Below are 13,064 nucleotides of genomic sequence, written 5' to 3'. Positions count from 1 at the left end.
GAGTGAGAAAGAGAAAAAGTGCGAGTGTGTGTGTGAGAGAGAGATGGATGATGTGTCTGTTTTCTACCTTTTACTTTCTGATGATCAGAGTCTACCTATTTGTGAGTCTAAGAGCCCTCGCTGAATTATGACTACACAAACGTAAGTCACATAATCCTCTCTCTCAAGAACACAGAAATGTTGAGGGTAGGAATATGTCGTATTAATAATACAGTGGTCCCTTCTGCCCTGTCCCTCATGCACTGCAGAGAACATAACTATTCAAACTGTACAAGAAGAGAGTCAGACTGGCAACTTCTAAAGAAAGAGAAATTGAGGATTAGTACATGTCCAGTTTTTGTGTAATTTTAACATAGGAGGAAACAAATTTTTATGTTTCTAAAATAAACTACAGGAGCTACTGTTGTCTTCCTGCTCTGTTCCACATACAGGCTGATGGTGTGTGTAGAGACAGTGGTACATATGAAGGCCACATGAGCTGGATGAAGACCAGTTTTACTCATTAAGAAGCTTATAAGTAAGCCTAAGGCCATCAATGTAATCTAGACCAGACCAAAATTCCCTCATGTAAAAAGAACATAATGAAGTTGCGCTGCTCTCTTTTTTCTTATGTACAAATTTCCCTTACATTTAATCCCAAAGTATATAAAGCCCATATAGGAAAGATAAGTGTTAATTTAAATGAGGTTATTTACAAGGTTAAAAAAATAAGATGAAGGTAGGGTTGGGTGAATTAAGAAAGTTATAACTCATCTTTGGCAAATCAAAAAAGTAGAAGTCTGAAAGCCATCTATCAATGTAGAGACTGTGACTCTGATCCCATTTGAGTACTGTTAGAATAAAAAAGACCAAGCAAATCTATGTGCCAGGCATCCCACACCAGGTCCACAAACCAGAAAGTAGCTACAGACCTCCATTAGTGATTCAGCAGCTCCCTTTAATAAAGTCTATTCCTTCTCCTAAAGCCACACAAATGCTAAAATTCCATTTACAGCAGCATGTGAACTTTCCTAAAGAACTGCCTCAAACTTTTTCAAGGCACAATACTTTTGAAATTCTCATTAAACTTTGACTACCTCTCATCAGAAATATTCTTAAATTTTCACATACACCACTCTTGTGTACATTTCCAGTGACTGAGAAATCCCCTGGAATTCCACTTATGGATATGTAGGTCCACGGAACCTGGCCAAGAACCAGTCCCTTAAAGAGTAATGGGAAAATCAAGGACCACAATAGAACTACTGATCATGAATTGAATAAATTATTCTCTTGAAAGGGATTAAAATCTCCAGAGCCTCTTAAATTTTCTCCATTCCTCACTTTCTCTTATTAGCTTCCCCATTCCTTGAAGTGAAGGTCAAATTTAGATACTGAACTTTCTAGTAATTACCTGGAGAAAGCATTCTTTGCCTTTTATCTGCCAGAGGGGGTCACTATGCAGCTAATTGTTCACTTACAAAAATAAAATAACTGCAGCTGCCACATGAATGTCCTGTGTATGAACATTATAAACTATCAACTTCCCTCTCCAGCTATAGAGAGTAAGTGACCCTGATTCTAGGAACTGTTATAACATTTCTTTGGAATATTTCATGATACTTTTTAAACTGTTGAAAATGACAGCAGTGCTATATATATTTGTTTTGTTTAAATCCCAAATCAAAATGATGTACAAAATGGAGGCAATAGTGAATATATTTCAAAAGTATGGAAATGTGACTCCTCTCTTCCACCCACTAACCTCTGCAACCGTACATGCTCCGTAATAATGATGGTCACCATTGCCTGGATGTCTGTGGTGAATCAAGCAAGTACTTGGTTAGGAATATTAGCACATTTAATTAATGTGTAGGACAATCCTCATGAGTTATATGTTTTTCCCAGTTTATAGATGTAGACACTGATTCATAGAAGTTAAAGAACTTGCCTCAGTGACACAGCTAGTGTGAGACTAGTAACATCTCTCATTGAGCCCATATACATTCTACTTCAAAGCCACAGCTCTTGCCCCCTACCTCTCTGCTTTTTTCTGCCTTCTCTTCAACTGTGTTCAAGAATAGCATCACAGTTGTGGCAACGCCTAGCTTATTTTCTCTTTTGTAATTTTAATGCATTTACATTTGTTTCCATTTTTCTGTTAAAACGACTAAATCATGTGAGTATTAACTTCAAGGAACCGGTACCGATCAAATTGGGGCTCATAATCATTGTGTACTTTCTGTTCTTTACAAGTTCCTCCTAAGTTCTGTAGCCATTTGGTTCCGGTAACCAGGTGATCTATTTTGCACTCATTCTGGTGTTTCAATATGAAAGATAACTGTTACAACATACCATCATCCTTTGACTTATTGTAATGAAAAGATTGACCATTTAGAATCAAATTGATCCAGTCCAAATTCTGGCTTTGTCACTCATTGGTTGTTTAATCTTTGAATTTAGCTAATTTCTTTAAACCTTAGTATTAACATCTCTAGCAGTGTCCAAACAGTAGTCACTAAAAACATTGAGTTAAAAAAAAATTAAGTAAAACTAATTTGCACAAAATGAGTGGCAGCACATTTATAGAAAAAGGCTGAGAAAAGTAACTTTCTGATGGAGGCACTGCAAATCAGGTTCAAAACCTAAAACAGAGCAGTCCTGTCCAACATTTAAGGCTGATCAAAATGTCACACAGTAATACATGCCTCGCTGACCTTCATGTTAAAAGTACCCCTGGGGAAAAGATGTCCTTTAGAACTGCTGTGGTGATCATTAACAGGATGTGATCTTTTACTAAAACAATAGAACCCTTTCATATAGAAACTCTTACTTAGAATACCAGTATTTAAAACAATATTAAAACAAGAGTCAAATGGTAGTGTCTCATGACAGAGTTAGGGCTTGGAGGTGAGCAGCCTCAGGTCTCAAAATGTAAAAGCTGCTAATGTAGAAAATCATTTAAAGAAACTATCCTAATTTTTAAAAATTATAATTATGGAAAGAAGTATATAAATATTTATATATTTTATTATATATTTATATAAAAACTATACAAAAATATATAATTTACATATATGCCATGAATTATATCAAAAAGCTAAAAATATTGGGGGGACAGGGTATAGGAAAATTATAAATGTAATAGTGCTATTTATTTCCAAATTGTAATATACTACTCCAAAATTGGAAACAACTTCAACATCCAATAATAGAGAGTGATATAATAAATTTTGAGATACGATGTAATGGGAGATATTATGCATTCACTTCAAATGCATCTAGAAAGAATTTGTAACAACATGAAAAAGCAATGTAAGGGTAATTGGTGAACAATAAAGAGGATATAAAATCTATACTTACATGTTAAAAAAATCATTCACTGAAAATAAATCATAGTGAAAAACAAAGAAACTGTCAAATTTTATCAAACTGTAAAAATTATAAAATTTTTGAATTTTAACTGTTTTTAGATTCTGAGATTATAGTTTATTTCTTTTCTTTCAATTTAAATATGTGCTTCAAATTTTGTAAAGGAATTGTGTATGATTTTTATAACTGAAATAAACTAAGTAAAATTAAGAAATAATTTCATTCACATGGGAAAAGAAAAACCAGAAATATATAGTTTAGCGAATGTCATAAAAAAACACATCAACATAGTTTTTAAAAAACACAAAAGAAAAAGAAATCCATCATTCATTTCTGCATTTTCCTGCTCCAAGCCTGTTCTTGCAGCAAGTTCAAGTTAAAGTGATCTGACCAATAGATGTCACTGTTCCACTTCTTACTTTGAGTATATCTCAAGATGTACAACTTATTTTTACGCAGAGGGCCAAAAACTAAAACTTCACAAATTTCCATGTCGTTTTATGAAATGTGGTTGATTTTTCATCTTTCAGCTTCATTCAGAACCTCCTTTTACAGTAACTGGGATGTTGAATGCTTTTCTAAAAGGAACTATGGTTTTGTGGTTATGGAAAGTACAAGGTTCTTCAGCTCTTGGTTGCTTGGGAAAATCGCCACCCATTTTAAAGTAATGTCAGAGACCTCGCGATGCTCATCAAACACACACAGTCTTGAAAGTAATGAGTTGGAAGAGTATTAAAAGAAATCAAGGACACAAGATTGTCAATAGGCATGAGCATTAAGGAGGGGAAAAAAGTGCTTCTTGAATTCCTAACGCGCACCCTCATCTCTGAGAGGAAACTAGGAGGAGAAGAGGGGTGCTTAGAACAGTGACAGATGGGTCAATCTTATCAGGCCATCTACAAAGTGAAAGTAGCTAAAACCCAACCTGCTGCTGTGTACAAGGTAGTCAATGTTTCTGTGTCAATGACTACATGAATGAATGAGAAAAGAGAAAGCTGTTTTTAAATGGGTCATCTTGTGAAATTGAGCAGATTTCCTGCCAACCTATTTACCTATTATTTGAACAGCTAGAGAGAAAGAAAGATTTAGAAACATGCAAAGAAGACAGGCTCTTTGGGTTTCACTGAAGAATCCAGAGCCTGTCAGCTAACATACGCCTCACATTTTTAGAAAAAATATTAAGAGGTGACTAGCAACAAGTGGACATTCCCACAGTGAGGTTTAGGCAGCAAAGCTGATGTGAGAGAGGACTCTGAAAATACTCAGATAAATTGTAAACACAGTCACTAGTTTCAGTACACAAATTTCAAATCACCGAGATGTGTTCTTTGCAACTGACTGACTTTTAGACAATGACACCCTCCCTCCACCTCTGCCCCCCACTCGCCACCAATATACAGCTTCAGAAGCTTTACAAACACAGTTTACATTACATGCATATTAAACAAGCCTGTTGACTGCAAAGCATCACAGCATGAAGATTTTACTTACATGGAGATCCAAGTACAATTCACTTCTGTTTGGCTTTTCCCTCTCCTCTTGGAGCAGAAAGGGACAGGCTGGTCCTGATCTATGGCCCAAGACCCACGCACCTCCATCCCTGTTGGGAAGGTCTTTAGTTGCTGACTGCTCATTGAAGCAGTCCCGGGGAAAGCCCTCGCCAGAGATGCCTAGACAAACACAGATAAAAGACTGTCAGAAACACAGTAGCTAGAAAAACATATAGCCAGCCATATTTGGGGACTCCTACGTGGGTCACTTCATACTACCTCCTACTTCCCTTTCTAAGTTATATTTTTAAGAGTTTGCTTTCCTTCAAAAGTACTTTTCTTGATTACTGTATCTGAATTGCACTAATAAAGAATTAAAACATATGCCCTCATACTCAACTTAAAAAGATAAGTCTATTAGCTGAACTCTATGCTCCCTATTCTTGTTTAGCAATCCAGGCTATATAGATCATTCTCATTCTGGACAGAATTAGGAAATGAACCGGAGGACAGAAGTCTGGAGGCCTGGGTTGCTGAATGTACTACTAAAAGGCGTCACCTGAACCAAGTCACTAGTATGCGTGTGTGTGTGTATGTGTGTGTGTGTGTGTGTGTGTGTGTGTGTGTGTGTACGTGCGTGGGTGTGTGTCTTCTGGGGCAGCAACTGTGTCATGTTGTATATGGGCATGCTGTATATGGGCACAATGAGTGATATTACATGAATAAACTATTGGGACTCACTTTTCTCATCCCCAGAATGAAGGTATGAGGCTACTTCTTATCTAAACTATTTTAGAATGATAACAGTCAAGTAAGTATGGCCAGGCACTGTTCTAAGCCCTGTATTTTGATTTTTAAAAGCACCCTATAGGTAGTACCATTAGTATTCTCATTTCAGATGGGGAAATTGAAGCACAGAGAAGTTAAACAATTTGCTCAAGATCATAAAGTCAGTAAATGGTAAAGCCAGGACTTGAACCCAGGCAGTTAAACACTAGAGACCATGATCTTAATGACTAGACTACATGGCCACTGCCTGGTTTCTGGTGATGGCAGTATGTGTTCAACAGCAAAAGGACTTCATGGTCAAAGAAGTGTAAGAAAAGTGGCACCCTCTATTCCTTGAAGCTATTACTATTAGCATATTAAAACCTTAAGACATCCTTTAATAGAGAAACTTAGCTCTGTATAATAGTTGTGTCCAAACTTACTTGACCATAGAATCCATTTAAAGGGACACCTGCTAAATATGTTGTAAACAGCTAGTGTTCCAATGGAACAAAGTTTGGAAAACACTAGGCTAGATCACTTCTAAAGTCCCATATAGCTCTCAAGTTCCTAGTCCTCTTTTAATTCCTGGTAAGCAACCTTGGCAAAATATTACGCAAGTAGGCAGCAGTCAAGGGTTTAGACTCAATGTCCTTTTACAATAGAGATCACTATTGGATATATGATAGGGTGTTTATTACACATAATCCTTGTAATAGTGTCTCTTTGGCAGTGACCCAAAGTCATCCAATGACTTCTGCCATGCTGAAAACCTGACTTACAAGTAACTTGAGCTGAGAATAAGTCAGCTAACAAACAGATCATGGGATAGCATGCTTCTCCTTTAATATTAGAGCAGCATTTTAGAAGGAATGAAATTTGAAAACAGCCAAGGTTTTGCTTTTGTTTGCTTGTTCAGTTGGTTGGTTTCCAACTACACTTCAAAGTGAAAGGTGTTGCAGCTCACAGCATCTCTATAGTTGCTCTCTGGTAAGCTATTCATAAAATAGCTTTCTGCTGCCAATGCCTCAGGCACCTACTCTGCAGAAGCAGGGTATCCAGAAGGTTATAACCAAGCTGTTTCCTCACCTGAGCCAAATGTCTTAGGATGAGAGCCTTTTCAGTCACCTGGCCTCACCCTTTCCATATGCCCCTTACTACCTGCTCTCTCCAGAGAGACCATATCCTGGGCTTTGGTTTGGGGCCTCGTGCTGCCGAGTGCTCCCAATTCCGCTTGGAGAGGAGGCTCTCTGTTAAGCACTTCCATTTTATCCTCATGGTGACTCCAAGAAGAAGGCAGTGATAAGCCATGCTTTAATAGGTGAAGAGATTAAAGCTCAGACCCATTTTAACTTCCATTTATATGACTCATTTCCCTTCTAGAATATTTCTGTTCATATTTGGCAAAAAAAAAAAAAAAGGAGGAGAGAAGAGAAAAGGGGCCTTTTAAAATTTATGGTATACACTCACGGTGCTACCTTATCTTCAGAAACGTATTAATTACTAGTTATATCCCTCATCTTAAGTCCCTTCACTTTACATTTTTATTTTGGAATAGCTGCTGGCTTTGGGTAAGGTTTACACTGATTAATAAAACAACATAAAGCATAATGTACACATCACAGAGAACATAACGTACAACACCTAGGGTGAGACATCTATATCATCAAAGGCACATTGTCTGGCATGTAAAAGTTCATTATTAAGAGGGGTTAATTCCCAGAATAACTAGGATCTTATGTCCTTAGAGAAAATACTAACGCACGTGCAAACCCACTCACACAGTGGCTATCCAACACTGCGTTAACGAGGTGCGGCGTGCAATCCAACTCATCCCTTATGCAGAGCAAAGACAACATTAAAGTTTAGGTAGAAACAATAAAAAGTAACTGCACTTCGGAAATATGAGAACACTCTTAATTTTAAAGAGTCAATATCTAATACTTAATGTTGGACCAGACAAAATCCCTATGAAAGAAACATGCAAGGTAAAACCATGACACATAGTAATTTTGGTGAGGATCAGTTTGATACATCAAAGGACCAAGGGCAGAAATAAGTGACATTAAAATGTTATTCTCAAACATCTGACAAAGTAGGTGAGGACATAGGACAAATTCACCATTTGAAAAGACATAACAAACTTATAAAGTAAGTCTTAGAATGGAGAATTTTAATGATATCAACATAAGTTTTTTGAACAGTCGAAAATAAAGCACATGTCTATATTTATTAAATAATAAATTTAATAAAAAGATGAAAAATATTACCTAAAATTAAATATCTTCTGTCAAAACAGTCAAACGTCATTTAATTTTCTGATGCAAACAGATTTTGAGGTATTTGATTTTCATTGAACATTTTGTAAAAAGCTTAAAAGTCTTATCAACTTAATCATACGCCTTTCCCTTTCATGTGCGTATTATAAATTTGAGTTTTACTCAATATTTATTGGTTATTTTGCTTCTCAGAAACATTTTAACAGCTTGATGGACCACACACACATAGGTTAATTCTAAAGCTGAGCACTGTTAATACAACATATAGCACAGTCACAGTACAGGAAGGGTGACTTACCTTGGGACCACTTGTAAAGTCTGTGCTTGTCCCAACCATTCAAATGATGAGCTGCACTTCCTGATGCTAACCTACAACAGCAGACTGAGGTTTTGCTGTCAATTACCAATACATTGGAAGCAGAAAGAAAGGAAAAGTAATATGCCATTTAAAAATGGAGGCAGTACCCATAGCTCAATTTTCCAAAATGGAATAAGTCTCTCCACCGGCGGTACGTTGAATTATTGTTTCTACGCTTTTACTCCCTCCTTGTATTATTATTATTATGTAACCGAGGCCTTTTCCAGTTTCCTTTGTAGCTCTTCCTATTGGCCCATGGATTTTAGACCTGGCCTTGTGACTTGCTTTGGCCAATTGAATGTGGGTAATATGACAGTGTGCCAATTCTGAGCCAAAGCCTTAAGAGGCATTGTATGTTTTTACACCCTGCTTTATGTTCCTGCCATCACTATTTGACAAGCACACCCCAGGGAGCCCAGGATTAGACACATAGAGCAGACCCAAACACAGTCCTGCTTCTTAGAGCCAACCTCAGCTGAACCCAGATCAGTTCAAGGGAACCTTAGTCAACTCCTAAGCCAATGAATAAGAACAACAAATATTTTATGTGAGCCATTGAGATTTAGAGTTTATTTGTTAAAATGGCTGCTTAATATACTCTCTATCATCTGTCCCCACCAGAAGCACCATACCTAATAAAAACTTTAAACCATTTCAGCAGAGCAGGCTTAAAGACTACAATAATCTTATTTTGTAATTTGTACTAAAAACAATTATTTAATATATCAGGTTTTGAAAAAATAAAATGAAAAGTCATGGTATACCCATTTCCTCATTCATACCAAGATCTACACACAAACTACATTTCATTTTATAAAACTTAAAATTAACCTTATTTACCAGACATTGCCTTTAATTATCTAAAGAATATATGTATGAATAAATATGAATGTGTGTGTGTATAGTGTGTGTGTGTGTGTGTGTGTGTGTGTGTGTGTGTATAATCCACTTTCAAAGAGAAGCTTGCAAAAATACTATATAATCGAACCTGGACAAAAGTCCTTTTTAGAAACAAAATCACAGTGCCATTTAGCCTTTCTCCTCTAATTTTCCCATCATACCGAGCCCTCACTTGACAGCAATGATGAAGTGGTTATGCCTCCAAAAAGAGAAGAGGGGAAAAAAAAAAAACAGCCTGAGTTTTTGCTCCTATGCTGAAGTTCCCAAGGCCATCCATCATACTTGATTTAAAATAAATCCTAGAGGTGAAGTTTTCCCAACCACGAAAATCAGAACCGATATGTAAAGGTAGACAGGTTGTCTTCTGTTATGTTATTCAAACATGTACTTACGGGCAAGACAGACAGCAATCTAGATGTGCAGCTAATGGAAAGTGACATTGTTAAGTACTTGAAGGGGGGTCTGTGCCTGTGCGTAATTATTCATGTCTATATCTAGGAAGACAGAGTTTTGGTAAAATATAGCCCCGTGGCTGGTTTCTGTCAATTATGGATCAACAGTCACTAGTTCTACTGCCTTCATTCTAATTTCTAGAGATGTTAAATGATATGATGTCACTAAACCAGATAGACAGATACAATTCTGAGAAAGCATCTTATCTACTCATTGCAGCCTCTAACTCACCTTGCTGAGCAAGAGCAGACAGGTAGAAGGTATAGAGAGGCAGGGGAAGGATGTCAGTGTATCAAGAAGTAGGAAGGACTGGGGAGTAGGCTCTGTCAATTTCAGAAGAATCTATGAGGAAAATATCCATATCCATCAACAAGTGCAATGTTGTCAATATTTAAATTCAAACAAAATAAAATAGAAATAGAGTTGGAAGGAATCTTGTCTCTCTGTCCGCCTACCTACTCATTTTATAGTTGAGGGTACTGAAGCCCAGGAAAATTGTGATATTTCCAACATACCCAGCTAGTGGCAAAGGCAGAATTAAAATCCAGGTTCCAAGGAAATCCTTCATACTATTTAGAGAAGAACATTATTGCCAATCCACAGATGGGCATATTGAGGTCTGAAAAAGAAGTAGATGTAAATGGTTTAATATGTGGGGTCAATTCCTAACTGTGACCTTTACTAATTGTTTGATCTTGACAGAGTTATTAAACCTTCCTGAATCCTTATTGCTTCATTAATAAAATGAAAATTAATAACAATATACCAGATATTAAAGTGTGCTCAAAATCATTTTCTTCTAGGAAACTAGTACACATTAGTACTAAGGAGGATCCCTGAATTCTAGGAAACTAAACTAGGTGTGATAGATAGATGAGGGATGCAAATAAGGCCTGTTTTAAGTAAAGAAATCTGTATATAATAAGGGTATATTAAACATTATATGCTCATGTTAGGCACTATTTTTTTGTCAAAGAAGATAAAGAGAAAAATAATTAAGCACATTAGAATTCACAGTAACACTCTAGTGCAGCAGATCCCAAATCTGTTCAAGTCCTAAAAATAGAATTCACGTCATCAAATGCAATAGTTCTAAAAAGAGCAGTTCCCCAGGGCCCTTCACAGACACCCTGACAGTCAAACACATGAGCCTTGAGCCATGAATAAAATTATTTATAGGCATAGCTTTAAATGAAATCGTATTTCAAAGGGGTACATAAATATATATTGTTATGAATATAACATTAACCTCTTTCTGTGATCCTTTTCCATTAAGAATACAGATCTTAGATGAGAAGCAAATATTCCTCAAGTTAGGACTCATTTACGGCTGGAGTTACACTGAATATTCTAACACCAGAGAAGCAGGGGCATGCATTTTAAGTAGAACAAATGACGCTGGGTCACCTTGCGTTAGACTGCATAGACACTAGGGGCAGATGCATCTACTTAGGTTTGGTGCAGAAGGGACCAAGAAAGGATCAAATTTAAAAGGTAGTAGGAGTCACTGAGACATTAAAAGTCTCTGTCTACTCTCAGGTAATAAATGCTGAAGAAATTAGATGTTAGTATTTCGAATTCCTAAGTGATCAAAAATTTTTGGTATTTTGGGAATAGGGATATACTTATTAACAAAAAATATTATTGACATGGAGAACAATAGGAAAACATTTCTTACAGTGTTTGTTATAAATAAATTTGAATAACATTCTTCCTTTTTATGTCACATTATGTCAGTTACTACGAAGACAGTTATACCAATGGGGAAACCAACTCTTGAAGAGATAGCATGTAATTACTAATTATATTAATAGCTAAAAAGGTATAGTAAAAAAATAAATAAATAACTACAGAAGACTAAGCCTTGGATTAAAAATATATATAATAAATGACTTCAAAATTTCCTTTCCAAAAAGAAATGATCTTAAGAGAGTCATAAAAATTGAATATACATAGCAAGATTATACAAAGAAAAAAAATGAAGGCCTATATGCCAATGTTAAGGGTAAATAGATAAGAGACTAAGAACAAAATATGACTTTGAGTATCCTTGCAAGCAACGTAAGAACATTCAATTATTTCGCTTCTATTATCAAAAGGAAGAAAAATACTGATCCTTCAGGGCTGACAAATGTTTTTCTGACATTAAATTCTGAGAGATACTTATACATAATAGACTCAGTTCCCATCCTAGCCTTAGCTCCATCCCACATATTTGACCAACAATTGACTTCACAGAGCCAATGGAGCTGGTCTAATTGTGTATAAATAGCTATTATCCTCCTAACCAGAGAGATTTGTAAATTATTTTGTCTGCCCAATAATTTGGAACTGAAGTGATGAGTTCTTCAGCAGAGCAGCTAAGTAATGGCCTCCCTGAAACAGCCAGATCCGTAAATGGCCCACTTGTGCCAAAGTATCTTAGGCACTGGAGTTCTTCTATCGTCCTTCTTCCACCACATATTAGTACTAAGGAGAAGCTCTGAATTTTATCCCAACAACCTTAGCTAGGTCTTGATTTATCACTCTCTCTTCCTACAAATCCATTTTTTTTAAGAGCAAGTGATGTCCTATGTATGTCCTACATACGTCACACATTTTATATACTTTACACATAATAGAGAATCTTCATAATAATCCTGCAAGGTAGTTATAAAGTAACCCCATTTTAAAGATGAGAAAACTAATGAAATGAAATTATTAACTTTGTCCAGGGTCAAATAGTAAGTAGTAGAACTAGGTTCTAAACCCGGAGCCTGGAATTAACCTCCTGCCATGAACAATTAGAAACTAAACAAAAATATAGGAAACAACTATTTTTAAATATTCAATAGCAAGCAGTTCAGTATTATAATCCTTGAGAGAAGTAAAACTAATGAAGTGAGTTTAATAATTGCCAGGCTAAGAGGTAATTTCTAGACTGAAAATAATTAAGAGGGCTCCAGTGACCTCTGGAGGAGCATTATTAAGCAGTCTAACATATGTAAAATTAAAACTAGGGTCTAGAAAGACAGAAAAATATTTAAAGAAATATTGGCTAGAATTTTCTAAATTTGATAAAAATTATAAACCCACAGATCAAAGAAGCTCAATGAACCTTAAGGGGATAAACACACAAAAAAGTCGTAATAAATAAAATTGCTGAAAACCAATGATAAAAAGAATATTGTAAAAGTAGTCCAAGAAAAAGTAATATTATTATAGAAAACTTAAGAAAAAATTAAAAAATGGCAACTCAAGCAGGGGACATAAAATGGAATCCTAGAAAGTACTCAATCCAAAAGAAGATAGAAAATTATGTAAAAGGGAACAAAGAACAAATAGAAGGTAGGTTAAAAACTCAAGAACAGTGATAGTTACATTAAATGTAAATCACTTAAAAACTCCAATTTTAAGTAAGTGTTTATCAGAATGGATTAAAACAAAAAACAAGACTGAACTATATGTTATTTACAGGTAATCATT

At 35.8% G+C, this 13,064-nt stretch overlaps 1 protein-coding gene across 9 annotated transcripts in view; it reads right to left on the bottom strand.

Annotated features, from left to right (window-relative positions):
• Positions 1–13,064, bottom strand: part of FMN1 (formin 1) — a 373,160-nt gene that overhangs the window by 264,006 nt on the left and 96,090 nt on the right. Inside the window, exons 5-6 of one of the 9 annotated variants that reach the window (XR_004950098.1) lie at positions 8,187–8,281; positions 4,843–5,021 (exon numbers count right to left, since the gene is read on the bottom strand). The exons of 4 other annotated variants lie outside the window; for them this stretch is intronic. Coding sequence is in view for 2 of the 5 variants with exons in the window: in XM_016160807.2 (XP_016016293.2) it covers positions 4,843–5,021 (179 nt within the window). In the remaining 3 variants the exon portion in view is untranslated. Of the gene's footprint in view, positions 1–4,842; positions 5,022–8,186; positions 8,282–9,173; positions 9,942–13,064 lie in introns of those variants that run through there. 4 more of the 9 variants (XR_001598951.2, XM_016160807.2, XM_016160805.2 and 1 more) reach the window with 4 other exon arrangements.

Source organism: Rousettus aegyptiacus, unplaced genomic scaffold (genome assembly GCF_014176215.1).
Source record: "Rousettus aegyptiacus isolate mRouAeg1 unplaced genomic scaffold, mRouAeg1.p scaffold_m13_p_3, whole genome shotgun sequence".
NCBI classification, from domain to species: Eukaryota; Metazoa; Chordata; class Mammalia; order Chiroptera; family Pteropodidae; genus Rousettus; species Rousettus aegyptiacus.
Note: the sequence above shows the minus strand (reverse complement) of the source record. Positions and strands in the feature narration are given on the sequence as shown.